Source organism: Pipistrellus hanaki (assembly GCF_964339955.1).
Source record: "Pipistrellus hanaki genome assembly, chromosome: 2".
Taxonomy (NCBI): domain Eukaryota; kingdom Metazoa; phylum Chordata; class Mammalia; order Chiroptera; family Vespertilionidae; genus Pipistrellus; species Pipistrellus hanaki.
Genome location: NC_140504.1, coordinates 55538250 through 55558426, shown reverse-complemented (window position 1 = coordinate 55558426; position 20177 = coordinate 55538250). Strand labels below are relative to the sequence as shown.

Below are 20177 nucleotides of genomic sequence, written 5' to 3'. Positions count from 1 at the left end.
CATGTCCTTATACTCCTGTTGTCTGTGACCACTGGTTAGGCTTATATGTATGCATACAAGTCCTTTGATTGATCTTTCCCTCTTACCCCCCACCCTCCCCCTACGCTATAGACTGATTCATTTGCCTCTCAGCATAACAATTATTGCTTGTCTCATTTTCGGTTCTTTTAAGTGTATTTCTAGTATCACATGATCTTACTCATCTAGGGGAAATAAGGACAACATAAACTGATGTTTTTTTGAGTCATGTTCAAAATTGTGGGTATGGGCAGAAGGACTTGTTGTGGTGATACAAAGGACCATGGTCCCCACCTACAAGGGGCTGATCCTCATACATAACGGCTAACCAGTGCTACCAGCAGAACCTCAAGGACCAAGGGAAGCAAGGTCAAAAGTGCTACATGATTACTCTCCCTTTCCCTTGTAGACCGAAAAAGAAACTTCAGGGGAGAGGAGTCCTAGCTCACCCCACTCCTCAGTGCCAGATATACCAAGTGAATCTCAAGTTTCAGGCTTCTCGCCAGTTTTGGAGAAAAGACCGGACTACCATTGTTGGGAAATTCTGCACTGCTCCTTTGCCTGTCAATGACAGGTAAGCCGAGTATGCACCTACCCTAGACACACCCGTAAGGACCAATCTTGACCTTAGGTATGCTTCTTGTTGAGGTTCAATCTCATCACAAGTGATTTGCTTCTTTGATGCATAGACCACAACAACCCAAGGTTTTTTCCTGACACACTTGCAGGGCCATCTTGGGTTGGGAATGTTAAAAAGCCAAAGAGGATGAACTCTAAATCCACATTCCCACTTCAATATAAGAAACCCCATTTTACCTGGTCTGTCTATCATCTATCTATCATCTATCTATCTATCTATCTATCTCTATCTTATTTGGTTTCTATATAAGATTTTATTGGAATAAAGATCCCTAATTGCATTTTTCCTCCTCCTTGGCATCCACTGGCCACACCCATGAGTGTGGATTGAGACTCCCCATTCCCTTTACCCTGACTCTAGCCTTTATATAATTAGTCCTACCATCCCAGACCTTTGGAGGACAGTAGGCTCCTATAGTAGACAATTGTAGACTTCTTTCACCTGACCTCATTAAGACTCTTAGAGAGCTCTTATCCCTCCATCCTGACCAAAAGGAACCTTCCCTGAACAGATACCTTCTTGTTGCTTTTCTCTTGCAGTAAAAAGACGGTCTGTTTACCTGAGCCAGTGAGCTTACAAGCAGATGTGACTATTTGTCGTGACCTCAAAATTACGTGTGTATAGTAAAAGCCTGGGCATCCCTGGATTGTAAGAATGGGGGGGGGGGGGGAAGAGGGAGGGCAGGAAGGGGTTTCAACTTAATCTAGGCCACTGCTACTAAGAATGAAGGCAAAACTCATTTTATAGAGCTATCTTTATTTGCATGCCAATTTGAAGAGCCTTACATAGATATCATTTCAGCTTTCTTACTCATACTTAAGAGCAATTACCCCCACGTCCTTGTGCTCTGTACAATAGAAACATATACAGGAAAAATGCTTTTATAAAAAATAAAACTCCATGGAATACCTGAATTATTTATTGTTTTATTGGGATGCAATTCTGTTACCAAAAAAAAAAAAGTGACTTATAGTCTGTGCGATTGGAGGAAACAGTAGATGCTGAGCTCTCTGCGTTACAATAGCGATTGGAAAGAGGAGCTTGGAACAAGAGAGGGGATGAAGGATGGGGCTGAAGATGCTGCCATTCACGTCCCTTACCATCACCTTTTCTGGATATCTGGAAAGTTGGGGGGGGGGGGGATTCAGAGAGATCTTTGGGGAAATATAGGTAGATTTTCTTTGTGTCAGTGTTTCTCAAACTTTGATCTTTATAAATAACCTTGTATCAGCCACAGTCTAGCAAGAAGCAGATGGTGCACTCAAATTAGGTAATTTGAGGGGATTTTAATAAAAGGACTATTTACAAAGGTGTTAGTGGGAAATGAGGAAACCATGCAAGAGAGTGCAGCTGCAGGGCTAGCGGCAGTGGGAGCCGCTACTCCCCTTAAGTATTAGGAGGCAAGTGGGAGGAGCACCAGAATCTGGAGCCAGCATGGGCAGTGGGACCTTAGGTCATCAGGCAGCAATATTGCAAGGGAGGGAGCCAGGGAAACAGTCTCCAACCTCACTCTTCTTTCCTCCCTCATCCCCCTGCTAATACTCCCCATTGAGTGACTACAACTGGAAGCTGGAAGGCAGGAGGCACAGTGATGCGGCTCAGGGGGGAAAGCAGGGCAGAGAATGGACAGGTGGGAGTGGGGAACAGAGAGCTATGGCCCACACCTTCACCACTTTCTCCAGAGCCAGGTACGGCCTGGATTCTTGTAAGCTTAATGGTTTCCTTTAAATTAGTTCTTTAAAAAATCATTTTAATCACTTTTAAGTGACCAACAATTCAGTGGTTTTAAGCATTCACATTGTTGTGCAAACCTCACCATGATTCATCTCCTGAACTTTTTCATCATCCCAAACTGAAACTCTGTACGCATTAAATATATCTCCACTTGCCTACACCCAGCCTGTGATAACCAATATTCTACTTTCTGTCTCTACTAGAGGCCCGATGCACGAAATTCATGCAAGGGCCTCGGCCCTCACAGCCCTGGCTTCGTCCAGAAGGTCTTCCGGAAGGACGTCTGGAAGGACATCTGGAAAGTCATTCGGCTGTCTGGTCTAATTAGCATATTACGCTTTTATCAGTATAGATGCATTCTACTATTCTAGGTACCTCATTCAATATCTGTCCCTTTGTGATTGTCTTATTTCACTTAGCATAATGTTTTCCATGTTTACCCTTATTAGGGTAGCATGTGTCAGAATTTCCTTCCTTTTTAAGGGTGACTAATATGCTATGTATGCATATACCACGTTTAGTTTATTGATTCATCCACCATTGGGCATTTGAGTTGCTTCTGCCTTTTAGCTATTGTAAATAATGTTGCTATTTATATGGGTGTGCAAATATCTGTTCAGGACTCTTTTTTTTTTTTTTTTTTTAAATAAATCTGTATTGCTCAGATTATTACAATTGTTTCTGGATCTCAAATAAATGATCCCCTTCCCCGCCCCCCTCCCCATAGCTCCCTACTACCCGGTTCCTGCCCCACCCTCTGCCCTTACCTCCCCCCCCATTGTCCTCATCCATAGGTGTATGATTTTAATCCAGTCTCTTCCTGCACCCCCCACACTCCTTTCCCCCTAATAATTATCAGTCCACTCCCTTTCTTTGCCTCTGATTCTATTATATTCACCAGTTTAATCTGTTCCTCAGATTTTTAATTCACTTGATTTTTAGATTCACTTGTTGATATATATGTATTTGTTGATCATGTTCAGGACTTGTTTATATAATAACCTACATAAATGTACTTTGAAAGGAAACTGCTGATTTGCTGGTTCACTCTCCATAGTAAAGGCAGGGCAATTGACATAGGCAGCAGGCTATCACTGCTCCATTCTAGTGAAGTCACCTACATTACCAGGAGAGAGCTCTGTCCAGGCTGAAGAAATGTAGCTAAAGGGACAGGTGATGCAATGTGAATACTGTTAATCTAAAAATAAAAGCCAGAGTGAGAGGCGATAAGCATTTATTTGAGATCCAGAAGAATAGCTAGCCAGGAAACACTGACTCAGGCAGAAACCCAAACAGTGTTCCGATTTGGAGATGAAGGGAAGGGGTTCTATGAAAAGGGAAGGGGAAAAATTATAGGAACCAGAGGAAGGAATTTTCATAAGTGCAGATGGGCTAACACAGTGATGCTAATTCTAAAGAATGTTCTGTGGTCATAATGTCCGCTTTCTTGTCACATTTCCAAACAGTTGTTCGGGATATAATGTTGCTTTAGGCCCAGTCCAAAGGTTATCGTGTCCGCTTTAACATTCCAAATGTTTGAGGAATAAGATGTGTAAAGCAGTTCCTTAGTATGGCAACTCCAACTCCATTTTATTTTTATTTTTTAAAATATATTTTATTGAATTTTTTTTTTTTTTTTATGGAGAGGAAGGGAGAGGGATAGTTAGAAACATCAATCAATTGCCCCCTGCACACCCCCCTTACTAGGGATGTGCCTGCAACCAAGGCACATGCCCTTGACCAGAGTCGAACCTGGGACCCTTCAGTCCTCAGGCCAACACTCTATCCACTGAGCCTAACTGGTCAGGGCTCCCACTCCATTTTAAGTGGTCCCATTGCTATTGGTTTCCACCACACTCACATACATGCTTTATTTTCTGCACAGTTCACCATAGTCAGTTTGAAAACCTAGATGTTCCCCAATATGCGGGCGTGGAGTTCTTTTTACAAAACCAAAATCATCTCTTTTCTTACTCCCTCCCTTTACTCACCCAGGTTCCTGCTAAGAACCTCCCTAGAGAACTCTTACCCTGAGCTATATTAGGCTTCATTTTCTGTTTGCTCAGCTTCCTGTTATTGTAACACGTTAGGAGACAATACTCAATTTTCCTTGGGGCTTGTTGCTCCAAAGTATGTGTAAATGATGTTATATGTCTGTGATCAAGATTGTGTCTTGTGGTGCTGATGCTAACTGCTGATAGACTGAGCTTACCTTATACTTTCCATTTTGTGGTTGGGCACAGCTCTGTGTTGTATTCTTGGCTAATACAGTCTTACTTTAAAGTGCTTTTATTTAAAAAAAAATTTTTTTAGTTCTCACCCAAGGATATTGATTTTGAGAGAGAGTGAAAGGAGGAAGGAAGGAGAGAGAGAGGGTGAGAGACGTAGTGAAAGAGAGAAACATCGATGTGAGAGACATACATCAATTGCTTGCTTCCCACACACATTCCTGACCCAGGCTGAGGATCGAGCCTGCAACCAAGGTATGTGCCCTTGACTTGGAATCGAACCGAAGACTCTTTGGTTTGAGGGCCCACGCTCTAACCACTGGGAAACTGGTCAGGGCTTTAAAGCACTTGTAGACTATCTCTCACATGTTATTTAGTGCCCCATTAGAAACTTGAGATCATCACTGTAAATGATAAATCAGTTTCTCTTATCATAAATTAATCCTAAAAACAACTACAATGAGAACATAATAATGTTTAAACTTCCAACTAGATATTGTGGCTTGCTGAAGGCTTCCTGCCCTAGGCCTGTTTTGCCCTTATAACAAGGGAAGATTAGCAAGAGAGAGGTGTCAAAACATTTATCAATGCCCAGGACTCTCTTCTATATGTAATCAGTGGGTTGAAAATTAAAATATGAATAGTAATTGCACCATAAGATTTAATGTTATTTAATGCTGGGTCTATGTACTACCTTTAACCATCTTGCCCAGTGTGGGTTATGTGGCCCTCACTTTCAGAAACGTGACTAAGTAGGTGGGATGTTTGTGGGGTAAGGAAGAAGAGAAAGCTAACAAAGACCCAGTCACTGCTTGATAACATTGTATTTTTAGAAGGCCTTTTTAAAGCTTGTAACTCAGGGTTTGGATACTAGGATTCATTTAAAGCAGCTCATTGATTTCATCTCAATCTTGGTCTTCATATTAATTTTCCCACCAAATTCACACCAGCTTACTCTTTCTCTCTATATTTAACATTATGAAAGCAATACATGCTCATTTTCACAAGTCAAACTATAGCCATACTAGAGGCTCGGTGCATGAAATTCATGCACATGGTGTGTGTGTGTGTGTGTGGGGGGGCGTGGAGAGGTGTCCCTCAGCCCAGCCTGCACCCTCTCCAATCTGGGATTCCTCTCACAATCCAGGACTGCTGGCTCCCAACTGCTCACCTGCCTGCCTTCCTGATTGCCCCTAACTGCTTCTGCCTGCCAGCCTGATCTCCCCCTGATCATTCCCATGCAAGCCTGACTGATGTCTAACTGCTCCCCTGCCAGCCTATTTGCCCCCAACTTCCCTCCTCTGCTGGCCTGGACACCCCTAACTGCCCTCCCCTGTAGGGTTGATCACCCCCAACTGCCTTCCCTTGCAGGTCTGGTGCCTCCCAACTGCCCTCCCCTGCTGGCCATCTTGTGGTGGTCATCTTGTGTCCACATGGGGGCAGGATCTTTGACCACATGGGGGCAGCCATCTTGTGTGTTGGAGTGATGGTCAATCTGCATATTACTCTTTTATTAGATAGGATAGAGGCCTGGTGCATGGTTGGGGGCGAGCTGGTTTGCCCTGAAGGGTGTCCTGGATCAGGGTGGGGGTTCACTTGGGGTGTGGAGTAGCCTGGGCAAGGGGCCTGTGGTGGTTTGCAGGCTGGCCATGCCCCCTGGTGACCCAAGCAGAGGCCCTGGTATCTGGATTTATTTATCTTCTACAATTGAAACTTTATAGCCTGGAGTGGAGCCAAGCCTCCTGCTTGCTCCACAGCTGGCAGCCATTTTTGTTTGGATTTGTTTACTTTCTATAATTGAAACTTTGTAGCCTTCAGTGGAGGCTTAGACCAACAAGGGCAGGTGGGAAGCTTGGCTTCTTCCGTTGCCTGGGAAACCCAAGCCTCCCTCCTGCTTTCTGTGGCTGTAGCCATCTTGGTTGGGTTTATTTGCATACTTGCTCTGATTGGCTGGTGGGTGTGACTGGTGGGCAGGGCTTATGGGTATAGTGGAGTGATGATTAATTTGCATATTACTCTTTTATTAGGTAGGATAGTCACCGCAGCCCTGTGGTAATCAATGTTAATAGCTTGGTTTATGTCCTCCTACACATTTCTGCATTTTAATACAAATATATATATATATATATATATATATATATATATATATATATACACACACAAAGTTGTTTTTTTAAACAAAAATGAAATCATAGCACATGTATTACTCTATACTTTTCCTTTGTTACATAATAATATATCATGAATATCTCTCCTGGTACATAAACCTAATTTATTCACTGGGTATTTAATATTCCACAGTACAGATATGCTATAATTTGGCCAACCATTTTTTTGTTGTTGCTTATTAAGGTTGCTTTTATTTTTTTAAACTACAAATGATGCTACAATAAATATTTTTGTACATCTATTCTCATATAAGTGCCTCATTTCTTTGTGGTTAGTATCTTTGGTGAGAATTGCTAGGTTAACAAATATATCAAAAGGTTAGTAATGCACCCTGGCTGGGTAGCTCTGTTGGTTAGAGTATCCTCCTGATACGCCATGGTTGCGGGTTCAATCCCTGGTCAGGTAACATACAAGATCAGCCATCAAATGCATAAATAGCCCAGTTGGTATGGTTCAATGGTTAAGCATTGACCTCTGAACCAGGAGGTAATAGTTTGATTCCCAGTCAGGGCACATGCCTGGGTTGCGGACTCAATCACCAGTGTGGGGCATGCAGGAGGCAGCCAATCAATGATTCTCATCATTTATGTTTCTATCTTTTTTTTCCTCTCTGAAATAAAAACAAACAAACAAAACAACAATAATAACAACGAATGCATAAATAACTGGAACAACAAATCGATGTTTAGAAAAAAAGGTTAGTAATGATGTAGATTACTTTCCAAAAATTCTATAATGGTTTACATACACTCTGTGACAATGGTTGAAAGAAATTGTTTCATTGCAATTATTTATTGCAGTATTATTCTCCCTAAGACAAGTATCCCAAATCCCCAAATCTCTTCTCTGGAGTTACCATGTGGTGACTCCAAGTTGGCTGACCAGTTACCCACTTATAAAACTGGAATGTCCCTCTTTCCTTCAGAATTATAGCGGTCTAAGATTTTAATACCTTTTCAAACTGGGCATTCATTCAGAAACAGGAGTCTTTAGAGCACTGAAACTCCCTAGGGGCGAGCTATGATGAACTTTTAAAAATAAAGTCTTATTGTTTTGTTTTGTTTTTTTAAATTTTAAAATTAAATTATTATCTTTGTACATATACCATTGCCCCCCACTCCCCTTTTTATAAAAGCCCTCCATCCCCAGAGTTTTGTGTCTATTGGTTGTACTTATATGCATGTATATAAGTCCTTCGGTTGATCTCTTATCTCCCCCAGATCTCCCTAACCTCCCTGCTGTAATTTGACAGTCTGCTTGTTGCTTTACTGTCTCTATATCTATCTTTTGGTTCTTCAGTTTATAATGTTTTTTATCATCCATAAATAAGTGAGGTCATGTGGTGTTTCTCTTTCATTGACTGGCTTATTTCACTCAGCATGATGTTCTCCAATTCCATCCAGGTTGCTGCAAATGATGAGAATTTCTTCTTTTTTATGGCAGCATAATATTCCATTGTGTGGATGTACCCTGTTTCCCCGAAAATAAGACAGTGTCTTATATTAATTTTTTCTCCCAAAGTTGCGGGAGGTCTTATTTTCAGGGGATGTCTTATCTTTCCATGTGCTAGATCTTATTTTCGGAGGATGTCTTATTTTTGGGGATACATGGTACCATAGTTTTTGGATCCAGTCATCTGCTGATGGGCACCTAGGCTGTTTCCAAATCCTAGCTATTGTAAATTGTGCTGCTATGAACATAGGGGTGCATATATCCTTTCTGATTGGTGTTTCTAGCTTCTTGGGATATATTCCTAGGAGTGGGATCACTGGGTCAAATGGGAGTTCCATTTTCAGTTTTTTGAGGAAGCTCCATACTGTTCTCCACAGTGGTTGCACCAGTCTACATTCCCACCAACAGTGCACTAGGGTTCCTTTTTCTCCGCAACCTCACCAACACTTGTCGTTTGTTGATTTGTTGATGTTGGCCATTCTGACAGGTGTGAGATGGTACCACATTGTTGTTTTGATTTGCATCTCTCTCTCTCTCTCTCTCTCTTTTTTTTTTTTTTTTTAAAGAATATATTTTTATTGATTTCAGAGAGGAAGGGAGAGGGAGAGAGAGAAATGTCAATGAGAGAGAATCATTGATTGGCTGCCTCTTACATGCCCCACACTGGGGATTGAGCCTGCAACCTGGGTATGTGCTTTGACCAGGAACCTAACTGTGACCTACTGGTTCATAGGTCAAGGCTCAACTATTGAGCCCCACCGGCCAGGCTTATTGCTTTTTATGATTGTAAAATTTCACTCATCTAAAAAATTTCAGCCAATCCAGAGAGTTATAAAAGAGAAAGTGAAAGCTAAAGCTTCCTGAGAATTTAGTATGTGCCAGGTATATAAATTATCTCATGTAATCCAACAATTGCATGTATGACCTAATTTTATTTATTTATTTATTTATTTATTTATTTAAATATATTTTATTGATTTCGTACAGAGAGGAAGGGAGAGAGATAGAGAGTTAGAAACATCGATGAGAGTCATCGATCAGCTGCCTCTTGCACACCCCCTACTGGGGATGTGCCCGCAACCAAGGTACATGCCCTTGACCGGAATCGAACCAAGGTCCCTTCAGTCCCCAAGCCGACGCTCTATCCATTGAGCCAAACCGGTTTCAGCATGACCTAGTTTTACATATGAGAAAACTGAGGGCAGGGAAATAAAGCAACTTGCCCATGGTCACATAAATAGCAATGGATTTGGCACAAACCTCTGAATTGGTCTCTTTTTTCCAACTTCTTTCCACTTTAGTCCACTTGGTTTACCTGTGCCAGATAATTCTTTCTACACACTTTTTTAAAAAAAAAATATATATATATATATATTATTGATTTTTTTACAGAGAGGAAGGGAGAGGGACAGAGAGCTAGAAACGTCAATGAGAGAGAAACACTGACCAGCTGCCTCTTGCACACCCCCTACCGGGGATGTGCCCGCAACCAATGTACATGCCCCCGACCAGAATCGAACCTGGGACCTTTCAGTCTGCAGACAGATGTTCCACCACTGAGCCAAACTGGCTTCGGCTCTACACACTCTTGAACGTATCATTTTATCACTCTAACATTGTCACTGGGTTCTCCTGATGTCCCTAGATAGAACAAAGGCTTCCTTAACTTCTTAACCTGGAATTCAGGAATTTCTGTGTCTAGATCTTGGTCTTTCTTCCTGGATTTCTCTCTTATTCTTCCCCTAAAGAAATTCTTAGCCCCTGCTAGATTGATCTACTATAATAATTATTACTGTGTTATTTAAACAATGCTTACATTAATTGAATTCTCACCAAAAAACATAGGAGGAAGGTTCTTTTCTTATTGCCATTTTTGGGCAATTCCCTTCTTCTGTCTGCACTTTGGCCTCAGTGCCACAAAGAGGAGTGTTCATATATTCGGGTGCCCTTCCCAGCATATTTACCTATACATCAAGCCACAGAGTGCCAGGAGGGGAAGCCAAAGTGCAGAAAGAAGAAGGGAATTGCCCAAAATCCAACAGCCACCGGAGAAAACCACAGCCACACTCTCATTTATCTTGCTCTTAACCTGGGCTGCACTTTTATTGGATTTTAATAATTCTAATTGACTTCTCCTTACATGTGAGTGTGAGCTTCAATAAGTTTTTGAAGATAGACCAGGGACAGTGTTTATCTGGAAGTGAAGTCCTGCTGCTGCCTTGAAGCTCTGGGTCTCTACCCAGGCCTAAGCTAGGAGACAGGTTTTTTAGTTTAATTTTTTAATATGTTTTTATTTATTTCAGAGAGGAAGAGAGGAGAGAGAGAGAAACATCAATGATAATAGAGAATCATCAATCAGCTGACTCCTGCACACCCCCCACTGGGGATCGAGCCCACAACCTGGGCATGTGCCCTGACCTGGAATGGAACTGTGACCTCCTGGTTCATGGGTCAATGGTCAACCACTGAACCACACCAGCCAGGCAGATTCTTATTTTGGACAGAACGGAAGGGTAGGGATGTTACAGAATTTACCAGGCAACCGGAAAACACACAACAGGTACTAGGAAGATTCAGCCAGGAAAAACCCTTTATTTGCAGATGTACTAGTATGGTGACTCAGGCTTTCCAACGCCTGAGTGATGACTATGGATGAAGCTTTCCCTTTACACCCTTAGTTTCTTTATCCCCAAAATATGGATCATGCTTCCGGACTTTTCTCGGCTTTGCAGCCCCTCATGAGTTGGGATTGGGGAAGTGAGATTACACTCACAGGCGTGGCCTGTCTGGGGGTTGTATATGGATCATGGTTTATGGCCTCTGTAAAAGGGAGTATTTCGGGAAGCAGGTTCTGCAAGGCAGGACAGGCATCACAGATAAGAATGGAGTTAACTATTGGCTAGCAAGAGTTTGTGTCAGAATGCAGGTCACTGGCACAGATTCAGACAGCTAGCCCCCACAAATGTCTTATTTTCCCTTTCAGAGAGGTGGAAAGAGATCTAGGTAAATATGCTGGGAAAAGCACCCCAATATATGAACACTCCTCTTTGTGGCACTGAGGCAGAAGTGCAGAAAGAAGAAGGGAATTGCCCAAAATGGCAATAAGAAAAGAATCATCCTCATATGTTTTTTTTTGGTGAGAATTCAATTAATATACATATGTACTAAAGCACTTAAAACCACAGTAAAGTATCTGACTCAACTAAAAATGCCCCTTCTCCCTCGCAATTACCAGCCCTCTCAACTATAAAACACTCACCCCTCCGGATTGAAACTCAGTCCGCCCTAACCTCAAGATCACTCACTTCCCATGACTCTCAACTTAGGGTTAAATTTAGAAGCTGTCCTCTGCTTCTAAATTTATTTCTTATCTGGAAAGTATGGGAAAATGGGTAAAACTGGAGACAAGCGATCGTAACACCAGAACGTTCATTCGTTCGTTCATTCATTCATTCATTCAGCAAATCTTTATTGTAAGCCCACTATGTACCTGGCACTGAAGGCCGTCCTCTACATATCAACTACAACGTATTAAATGCTTACTATGAGTCAAGCGTGGTTTTAAGTGCTTTAGTATTATACCGTATTTTTCGGACCATAAGAAGCACTTTTTCCCCCCCAGAAGTGGGGGGGAAAAGTCCCTGCATCTTATGGTCCAAATATAGCCTACACATATACTGTAAAAAAAAAGTTTTTTTACTTGCCCGGCTCTGTGTGGTCTCTGTGTGCTTGCCAAGCTCTAAAATGGTTCTAAATGCTGCTGTTTACAGGGTTGATTACATGTGTTTATGACTGTGATGTTGGGTTTTAATGCACATAAAATATTTTAGGACACTATTTGTTTCAGAATCTTTTTTTTCTTCATTTCCCTTCTCTAAAAACTGGTGTGTCTTATGGTCCGGTGCGCCTTATGGTCCGAAAAATACAGTATGTATACTAATTGAATTTAAAAAAAAAATCATATGCGGAAGATTCTTTTCTTATTGCCATTTTACACATGAACAAGCTGAGGTGCTGAGCAGTTCAGTAACTAGGCAAAGAATGACACAAAGCTAAGTGGCAAGGTGGAAAATTGAATCCAGGTGGTCTAGCTCCAGAGGTTTGTATTCTTAATCCTATACTATGTTGACGTAGCACGCTAACCCAATGTCTACTTATGTCGCCCCCATCTCCTTTTTAAAAAACTTCATTTAGCACACAATACTTGGTAAAGTATCTGTCCAGGTGCCAGGTGCTGAGAATGCAAATACAAATAAGACAGGAAGGACTAAGTCTTCAGAAGCTCACACATTAGTACACAAATACTAAAAAGAGCTAGTGTGTGTCAATGTTGGTGGTTTATAATTTATTTAACAACTGCAGCGTACACAGTGGGATCTTAGTTGCCATTCTAGGAATGTTTGATCAATTATCTGAATTAGAAATAAGTACCCTTGGGGCAGTCATCTAACATTTCATCAAAAGTTCACAGTTCAGAGGTAGCTCTATGATCACTTCAATCCTCTTCAAGTCCCCATGTCCCCATCTCAACCCCCGGAGTCCCTGGGAAGCTTTATAATTACAGATCTAAGGCCAGGGCCCCCAGAAATTCAGTTTTAATGGCTTTGCTCTGGGCCCAGTTTTATTACTATATGTAAAATAATATATGCAATATTTAAATACTTATATGAATACTAGAGACCTGGTTCACAAAATTCGTGCTTGTGGGGGGTACTCCCAACCCAGTCTGCACCCTCTCTAATCTGGGACCCCCAGGATCAGGCCTAAACCAGCAGCCGGACATCCCTCTCATAATCCTGGACTGCTGGCTCCTAATTGCTCACCTGCCTGCCTGGTCACCCCTAATTGCCCCCATCCCCCACTGGTTTGGTCACCCCTAACTGTCCCCCCCTTGCTGGCCTGGTTGCCCCTAACTGCCCCTCGCTGCTGGCCTGGTCACCACCAACTGCCCCCCCCACCCCCCCACCGCTCCACATGTAGGCCTAGTCACCTCTCACTGCCAACCTAATTGTCCCCAACATCCCACCCTGCCGGCCTGGTTGCCCCTAAATGCTGCCCCCTGCTGCCCTGGTTGCCACTTACTGCTCCCCCCTGCTGGCCTGGTCACCCCCAACTGCCCCCCTGCCAGCCTGGTTGCCCCTCACAGTCTCTCTCCCCCCTCCCGCCCAGGCCTGGTCACCCCACACATCCTGCTGTTCAGTTGTTTGCTCATCCCTCATTAACCCCTGTGCCTGCCTGGTCATAGGATGCCATCTTGTGAGGGTGTGAGGGTTAATTTGCATATTACCTCTTTATTATATAGGATATAAAATGCATAATATATATTTAGTTTTTAATTTAAAAATATATATATATTTTATTGATTTTTCACAGAGAGGAAGGGAGAGAGATAGAGAGTTAGAAACATCGATGAGAGAGAATCATCGACCAGCTGCCTCCTGCACACCCCCCACCAGGGATGTGCCCACAACCAATGTACATGCCCTTGACCGGAATCGAACCTGGGACCCTTCAGTCCGCAGACCGACGCTCTATCCACTGAGCCAAACCGGTTTCGGCTAGTTTTTAATTTTTTATTATGGAGCATTTTAAATGCATACAAAATTAGAAGGATGAAACTCCAGGTACCCATCATCCACCTTCAACAATGGTCAGTTCTCATGGCTGTCTTGTTTTGTCTATGTATTTTTTTTAAACTTTCCAGTTTATTTTAGTATACAGCTCTAAAGAGATAATTACAGAGGGATCACTGCAAACACAGAAGTATGTACCTAACCTGGTGGAAGCAGGGAGGGGGATGACAAAGTCTGACCACGGAGGGAAAGAGGGAGGATTTCCAGGCCCCTCCCCGGCTCCCATGCAGAAGCTGGAACATGTGTGTGTGTGTGTGGGGGGGGGCTTCATATATATATATATATATATATATATATATATATATATATATACACACACACATACACGCACACACATTGTGGAACCTCGGTTCTCAAACTAAATTCCTTCAGAAGGTTGTTTGAGAAGCGATTTGTCAACAAACAGAATCATTTCTTCTCATTAGAAATAATGTGAACTGTGGATGTAAGAACAAGGGGGGAAAGAGGGCCTTTCTTTTTCTTTGCTGTGGCTTTTCACAGCTTATGAGAAGCACCTGGTAAGTAAACCTCAAGCGGTTAGCACCTCTGGTTCAAACAGCCCTTCTATTCAAACTGAAGACACGGTACTCTCAGGGCTAAGCTCTTGCACACTCTCCTCCCCTCGGATTTAATGACTCAGGGGAAATCCAGTTGGAAATCTAGGGCTCTGTTCCCTTCCTTCCAAACCGATGGCGCCCTCTCTCTTTTGAACCCTTTGTAACTTTCACTCTAAGGATGTTTTACAGGCTTGGCAAAATGTTGATAAAGACATCTCCCTAGGACATCTGCCCAGTCTAAAAACAGCAAACAGACTTTTCAAGGACACCACCTCTGAGGTCTGCTCACTTTCAGCCCCCACGCCCCCTCCCTTCTAGCAACAGCAGCCTTTACCCTTCAAAAGACAGAGCCGCAGTTTATTTCTTTGCCTCAGCAATGATTAGAATGCACCGCCCTTTCCCTTCGGGAAAGTAAAATAAAATTCCTCTCTGCATTTATCTCTTCTTTTAGTTGTGAATTCTTTCCCAGCCTGCGTCCCCGGCCCAGAAACCTTATCATAAATTTAATTAATTTGTTCCGGACTTCCAAATGATTCCCGGTTTTAACCTTTCTTATATGCAGTCCATGTCTGATGTACTGTTGAATCTACGGGGGTTTATTTTTCTTGAATTTATCGAACCACCCCTTATTAGCTTGAAACGAATCACGTTCAGCACTCAGTCCAGGGCTATCTTTCAGGAGATCAGTATGTGGCATCTTCACTTTTTCACATATCACTTCCTCTGAAAGACTAACTACTTTTTACGTTTGTCTAAATCAACAACAGTTTTTTCAGTTGCCTGTGATACTGTTTCCTTCACACCCTTAGCATTAGCGCTCTTGATGGCCTCTTTATGTTTAAAAATTGTGCTGAACATCCATTTTGCCAGCAACAAAAGCAAAGGAAAAAAAAATCACCAAAATATTCCCAGCACAGTTTCCTAAGATGCTAACAACCGAGGTTTAGTGGTAAACTTGACTCCCATTCTCTCCTATGTCTGTGGCCTGAGAGCTGCTTTCTGTCTTGCTGACTGTATTTATTTAATTGCATTAAAGTGGGGTCTATAGGTTAGATTAAGTGACAGTATAAATGTGAGGGTTTTAAAAAATATGTTTATGTTTGTGATGAAGATAATACAGGTGTTAACACAATTTAGAAGCTATTGGAGGGGGGAAGGAGAAGAAAAATAGGAGGCACGTGATGAATAACAATAAGGAATCAGTTACAGTAGTGGTTGGCAAACTCATTAGTCAACACAGCCAAACATCAACAGTACAACGATTGAAATTTCTTTTGAGAGCCAAATTTTTTAAACTTAAACTTCTTCTAATGCCACTTCTTCAAAATAGACTTGCCCAGGCCGTGGTATTTTGTGGAAGAGCCACACTCAAGGGGCCAAAGAACCCCATGTGGCTTGCGAGCTGCAATTTGCCGACCACGGAGTTACAAGAAACAAAATTCAGGGTAAAGAGACGAAACCGAATGGAGAAAGGTGGCGTGGCCAGCTCTTTCCTCTCAGACTCTTTAGGGAGGAGCAGGGCGGGAGGCCGAGCTGCCCACGGGCAGGAGTTGGCACCGGGAACGTCTGGCCTGAGCTCTGCGGCGGGGCCCGGAGAACCCAGACAGAAAGAACCTCGGTCACTTAAGTGTCAAAATAAAGTGTTCTGGCTTGAATTGGGGGCAGGAGAAAAAGAAAACTGGAAAGTGAAACTAGAAGTCTCTTAAAATTCCAAGTGTTAAGCTCACCCACGTTTAACAGCTTAGTTTAACAAAGTTAAATAACAATAATAATAATAATCTAACAATTACTGGTATCAACTAAAGGCCAGGCATGTGGCACAGCGTGAGGTGCTGGGACCACAGCATTAGGTAAGAATCTGCCCAGCCCACAGTGCCGAGAGGATGTCTAGAGAGGGTCGTGGCAGCTGGGGGAAGAGGTCTCAAGGACCTCTGAGAGGAACTGACTGAAGGGGACAGGTTAATGCCCACAGGGGTGGGGCAGATGGCAGAGAGAGTGTGGAAAGAGGCGGCCAGTTGTACTAGCCTGGAGGGATGAGTAGGATTCAGGGTGCAGGGCCATGAAGTAGAGGGCAGGACCTGGCCATGTAGCTGTTGGTTAGAGCATTTTCCTGATACACCAAGGTTACAGGTTCAATCTCCCATCAGGGCACATACAAGAAGCAATCAATGAGTGTATAATCAATCAATCTCTCTATCTCTCTCTCTCTCTCAAAACTATTTTTTTTTTTTTTAATGTAGAGGGGAAGTCCAGGCTATTGAGTATCTGCCAGCAGTAGCTGGAGATTGAAATCATGAGCTATGTAAAAGAGAATTCTTGGGAAGGATCACGTCAGAGAAGTGAATTAAAAGTGAACTAAAATCTCATGATCTCCAGGGAATTTCTGAGCATGGGACATGTGTTGGTGTATGAATTCAATTCAATGACAACTGAAAATAAAACCTTTTCTTTCTTGCTTTCTTTTTTATTTAATTTTTTTTTTTAGCACTCACATTTCTTCAGTTATCAAGCAAGATCTGTGGTGGTGCTGACCACATTTCTCTGTTGATTAGAGCTTTGTCTTGACATGCCCGGGTTGCAAATTAGATCTCTGGTCAGGATAAATACAGGAAGCAACCAATGAATGCATAAAAAAGTGAAACAACAAATCAATCTCTCTCTCTCAAATCAATAAATTAAAAAACCTTTTTAAAAATGTGGGGAAGTCTACAGGAAATTAGGGTGTCAAGAATATAAAGGGATGCCCTGTCTGGGTGGCTCAGTTGGTTGAAGCACTGATCCATACACCAAAATGTTCCGGGTTCGATCCCGGTTTGGACATGTACAGGAGGCAACTGATGTTTCTCTCACCTCTCTCTCTCTCTCTCTCTCTCTCTCTCTCTCTCTCTCTCTAAGTTCAATAAAAATATACAAAAATAAAGAACATAAATGGAAGAAGGTAAAGACTGCGCTTCTCCCCACAGTCTCTGTGTTCCCATTGCCACCACATGTCTGGCCTTTGGTACCTCACAACCCCGCTGACCATTTCAGTGGTCTCAACTGTTTTCATGGCTTTGTTCTCTCTACTCAAGCCCTTCAAAACAGGCATATTTATGCCAGATTCTGTGGTCTGCACTGAACACGCTCCCTCTGTGCTGCTTTGAGTGCCCCATTTCCCTGATCACTCCCCATTGCCTTTAAAAAAAAAAAAAAAATATATATATATATATATATATATATATATATATATATATATATATATATATATATATATTATTGATTTTTTTACAGAGAGGAAGAGAGAGGGATAGAGAGTTAGAAACATCGATGAGAGAGAGTCATAGATCAGCTGCCTCTTACACACCCCCTACTGGGGATGTGCCTGCAAACAAGGTACATGCCCTTGAGCGGAATCAAACCCGGAACCCTTCAGTCCTCAGGCTGACGCTCTAATCCACTGAGCCAAACTGGTTTGGGCCTCATTGCTTTTTGATCAGAGCTCGGATTCCACCGCTGGTCACTAAGAGCCCTGGTTCTCTTCTCCGGGCATGCCTTCCTGTACCTTTCGGGACTTTGATGTATGGTTTTTTCTTTCCTCTGAATTGCTTCTGCCTTGCCTAACAGCTCCAACTCAACTTCTCCATGAACCCTTTCTGATCTCAGATACAGGAAGTGACATCTGATGAATGCCTGTAGGTCATATATTGGTTTCAACCACTCATGCAATGTTTTCCACAATGGACTAACATAGCATGTCAGGGACCCTGCTTAATCTTAAACTACTTGTGGGCCACTTATTAAGTCAATTTACACAGGAGACTGAGGAGTCTTCTGGGAAAAGATGAATCCTTAGAGGGGTCAGGCCCTGGAACTTGATGTAATAAGACCTCGGTGCAGAGTTGGGAGGGGACCTATATCTCTTATTTCTCCTTTTCTAGATCTCAAGTTCCTTCAGGGCTGATACTGTGCATGACTCACCTACCCTGTTTCCCCGAAAATAAGACAGTGTCTTATATTAATTTTTGCTCCCAAAGATGCGCTAGGTCTTATTTTCAGGGGATGTCTTATTTTTCCATGAAGAAGAATACGGTACACATTTATTGTTAAATTAAAATAAAGGAAATTTATTACCTGTATATGGCATGGTAGTAGAGTAGTTGTCAACACAAACCAGACAAACTGTGAATCCTACAGTATCAAGAATTTACTCATTTATTCAATGACAATCATGCCATCATCTTCTGGAACATCATCATAACAATCTAATTCCTGAATTTCCTGGTGAATTTCTTGTGACTCCATTTCTTTCAGAATCAGTGGACCAAATCTTTCATGTTTAGCCTGGGGGGGAGGGTGCTTTTTTTCGGGGGGATGCCTTATATTTCACTCAGAAGGAAACCTGTAAGTAGGTCTTATTTTCGGAGGATGTTTTATTTTCGGGGAAACATGGTAGTGGGGCATGTGGTGTTTGACAGCAGTGGATATTTAGTAAGTATTCACAAAATCAAATAATAGCTAATCTGACTATATGTCAGGCTTTATTTCTGAAAATATAAAGTTATAATGCAAAGATTTTTTTCTGCACATGTGTGGACCTCTAGTGTGGGGTTTCTGTAAGATGTTAACAAATCCATATCACTCAATAACTTCTATAGACTGAATAAACACAATGCTTTTAAGTACATATATATAATGCTATAGTTGAAATACATAAAAATACTATTGTTTTTAATTTATTTTCCCCCTTCACTGAAAGAAAAATTAAAGGAGACAATTTTTTGTTTATTTATTTATTTTTAAAATTTATTTTTAAGATTTTAAAATGGGTTTTTAGAGAGAGAGGAAGGGAGAGAAACATCATTGTGAGAGTGAAACATTGATCGGCTGCTTCCTGCACGCTCCCTACTGGGGATCGTACCCAAACCCAAGCATGTGTCCTGATCAGGAATTGAACCTACAACCTTTCAGTGCACAGATGACACCCAACCAACTGAACTACACCAGCCAGGCACTATTGTGGTTAATTTTTAAGGTTTTAAAAATCAACAAACTTATCTAAAAACCTTTTAAAATTCAAATGTCTTTTGTCATTACCTATAGCATTTATGTAATAAAGAGGGAATATGCTAATTGACTGTCATGCCCTCAAAGATGGCAGCAGCTACAGCGACAAGATGGTGGTGCCCAGTCCCCTCAGCCCTGCTGGGGCTGCAGGTGTGCAGCACAGCTGGGCCCTTCTCCAGGTGGGTCCAGCTGCTCTTTGTTCCTGCCTTTGGAGTCCCCCAGTGTCCCCTCAGTCCCCCAGTTGTCCAGGGCCAGCTTGAGGCACTGGCAAATCTTGGATGGCAGCTGCCCAGCCACTCAGGGCTAGCCAAGGCTTGTGCTGCCAACAATGGCAGCAGCAGAGTTATGATGAGGGTGTCACCTTCCCCTGATCACTGGGTCACCTGCCGCCTCTGAGGGCTCACAGACTGTGAGAGGGGGCAGACCAGGCTGAGAGAACCTCCCTCCAGTGCATGAATTTCCATGCACTAGGCCTCTAGTTAGATATAATAATAAAAGCATAATTTGCTAATTAGGCCAGCCAGCCTAACCACCTCCTGGACGTCCTTCCTGACAAAGCCTTGGTGGCAGGGCTGAGGCAGAGGTGGCCAGGGGAGATCAGGCAGGCAGATAGAAGCAGTTAGGGACAATCAGGTAGGCAGGCGAGTGGTTAGAATGTAAAAATACATTAAATGATAACACTTATAATAGCATCAAAGTAATC

General features: G+C 42.4%; 2 protein-coding genes and 1 long non-coding RNA gene across 5 annotated transcripts in view; 2 read left to right on the top strand and 1 right to left on the bottom strand.

Annotated features, from left to right (window-relative positions):
* Positions 1 to 1572, top strand: part of PLA1A (phospholipase A1 member A) — a 48664-nt gene extending 47092 nt beyond the window's left edge. For 2 of the 3 annotated variants that reach the window (XM_084871673.1, XM_084871674.1), the window contains exons 10-11: positions 428 to 592; positions 1198 to 1572. In XM_084871673.1, the coding sequence (XP_084727799.1) occupies positions 428 to 592; positions 1198 to 1282 (250 nt within the window). In that variant the 3' untranslated portion in view covers positions 1283 to 1572. Of the gene's footprint in view, positions 1 to 427; positions 593 to 1197 lie in introns of those variants that run through there. The other variant, XM_084871675.1, reaches the window with a different exon arrangement.
* Positions 1 to 16836, bottom strand: part of LOC311616427 — a 152575-nt gene extending 135739 nt beyond the window's left edge. Inside the window, exon 1 of the long non-coding RNA XR_014793892.1 lies at positions 15728 to 16836. This is a non-coding gene — a long non-coding RNA (uncharacterized lncRNA). The remainder of the gene's footprint in view (positions 1 to 15727) is intronic.
* The window catches only part of ADPRH (ADP-ribosylarginine hydrolase), a 433494-nt gene that overhangs the window by 396269 nt on the left and 17048 nt on the right, over positions 1 to 20177 (top strand). The window lies entirely within an intron of this gene.